The sequence below is a fragment of the Heptranchias perlo genome, chromosome 35 (genome assembly GCF_035084215.1).
Source record: "Heptranchias perlo isolate sHepPer1 chromosome 35, sHepPer1.hap1, whole genome shotgun sequence".
Taxonomy (NCBI): Eukaryota; Metazoa; Chordata; class Chondrichthyes; order Hexanchiformes; family Hexanchidae; genus Heptranchias; species Heptranchias perlo.
In genome coordinates, this window is record NC_090359.1 from 15339999 (window position 1) to 15341736 (window position 1738).

At 47.8% G+C, this 1738-nt stretch overlaps 1 protein-coding gene across 1 annotated transcript; it reads right to left on the reverse strand.

Annotated features, from left to right (window-relative positions):
- Positions 1-450: 450 nt before the first annotated feature.
- On the reverse strand, positions 451-1288 carry LOC137302268 (zona pellucida sperm-binding protein 3-like). The gene is made up of 5 exons (XM_067971915.1): positions 1220-1288; positions 959-1136; positions 747-873; positions 587-666; positions 451-505 (listed from the first exon to the last, which is right to left on the reverse strand). The coding sequence occupies exons 1-5, from the start codon at positions 1224-1226 to the stop codon at positions 451-453; spliced, it is 447 nt and encodes a 148-aa protein (XP_067828016.1). The 5' UTR covers positions 1227-1288.
- Positions 1289-1738: the final 450 nt, after the last annotated feature.

Sequence of the window (1738 nt, forward strand, 5' to 3'; positions counted from 1 at the left end):
TGTGTTTCCTGTACAGGAACAAGGCGATCAAAGAAGCAGAGATCAGAGAGACAGCGGTCACAGTCAGGGCCAGGATCAGGACCACCTCAATCTCCACACCTAAAAAGCAACAAGAAACCAATGGTTAGTGAAGGAAATACTGAGGAGAAAATGGAAACTAGCAGTCAACCAACTCACCACCCGGAGACCTCTCCTGCATCCTTTGCTCAACCTCATTAAGGGACTCAGTTGCCAGCTCTGTCACATCAGGATCCAGAATGACCAGGGGTCCAAGTGAGGCCTCACCCTCCCACTTCAATTCAGCATCACTCTCTGCAATATCAAACATTCCAGTTAGAGAGGGTAAAGGGTGACCTCCAACATGGAGAGAGGATCAATGTCCTACCAGGTCCAAATACAAGATCCCTCCTTCCTCTGGAATCAAGTCGGAATTCCCTCGTGGCACCGCAGTTACCCAGATGACAACAGGCACACATCATTGGTCGATTCTTCCAATGGGGTCCAGCTAAACCAGAGAATCAGTTTATCAACCAGGTTGTCCATCATCCTTTAATCAACACATCCCTGAGTGAGAGAGGGAACTTACATATTCTGGAAAGTACAAGCTTTGTTCATGGAATCTCTCCGATCCACTGCAGCAACTTTCAGGTGACAGGTGATGAAAATCTGAGGGACACATTCAATACAAGTTGTTATTTAGTGACCTCCTCCCAACATGGGCAACCCAATGTTTGGCTTCCTCTTACCAAGGAACGGTCATCTCCAAAGAAGCGGAACGCATCCAGGTCAAACTGGAGTTTGTCCAGCTCACGTTCACCTCTTGGCAACACAAAGGTTGAAAAGGAGTCCTCAGCTTTGCTGTCCAGGAGGCAACTGAAGAAAGATTTAAAAAAGGACAAAGTGAATTAAGTGAACCTATTGAGACACAACGAGCTGGAGAAAGCAGAGAGCTCCTTACCCATGGTAGTCAATGATGTTGTATCTTGGGGTGGAATCCTTGTCTGGGCTCAATGTAGCTGCACAGCTGTCAATGTCGAGCTTCAAGGGCATGTGGTTGGTCATTGAAACAGAGGCCTCAATGTGAATGAGGTCACCCAGGTAGTAGACAGTTGAGGTGCGCTCTGTAAGCCAGTCATCTGAAGGACAAGGGTTGGAGACAGTGGGTGTAACTCCCAGTGGGAGACGACAGAAAAGCATTCCCCATCCACCCATCACATACCGTTCATAAGACGCAGTGAGAATGACAGAAGCCCTTCTCCAGACTTGGTCGAGCTGAATGGGATCCAGGTGGGCTTGATAGGGTCACTGCTCACATTGCCCTTCCTGGAAGGACAGGAGTGTAATTTCAGGACAACTTCAGAGAACTGCACCTGCTGTAGACATTATTTGCAATAGAGCAAAGATTCTTACCGAAAATAGTGGCACTCAATGGGAATGACTGCTCCATTAGTTCTCACAATGACAGATCCACGAGCATTTGGGGTGTGGTTCAGGTGGGTGGTGTAGACCAGGAAATCTCCAGCCATCTGAAAGACATCAGGTTAAGGAATGAAGAGCTGGTCTCATTGGACAAAAGCTGTTTCTGGTCATTTTCCTACCCTGTTAAGCAGCAGTTTGAGGGGTTTCAGCTGTTCCTCAATGACACATGATTGAAGCAGCTCCACCATTGGTTGAAGTTTCCTGGAGCAGCCTCTGTTACTCTGCTCAGTCCACCTTCTATTTCAGGGGACTTCAGGCC

Bases quoted from the DNA above. Each gene is read 5' to 3' on its own strand.
- LOC137302268 (XM_067971915.1), bottom strand. The intron at 874-958 runs GTAAGGAGCTCT...ATCTTTCTTCAG, and splicing joins AACATCATTGACTACCATGG to TTGCCTCCTGGACAGCAAAG. The intron at 667-746 runs GTAAGAGGAAGC...TGTGTCCCTCAG, and splicing joins TTGGAGATGACCGTTCCTTG to ATTTTCATCACCTGTCACCT.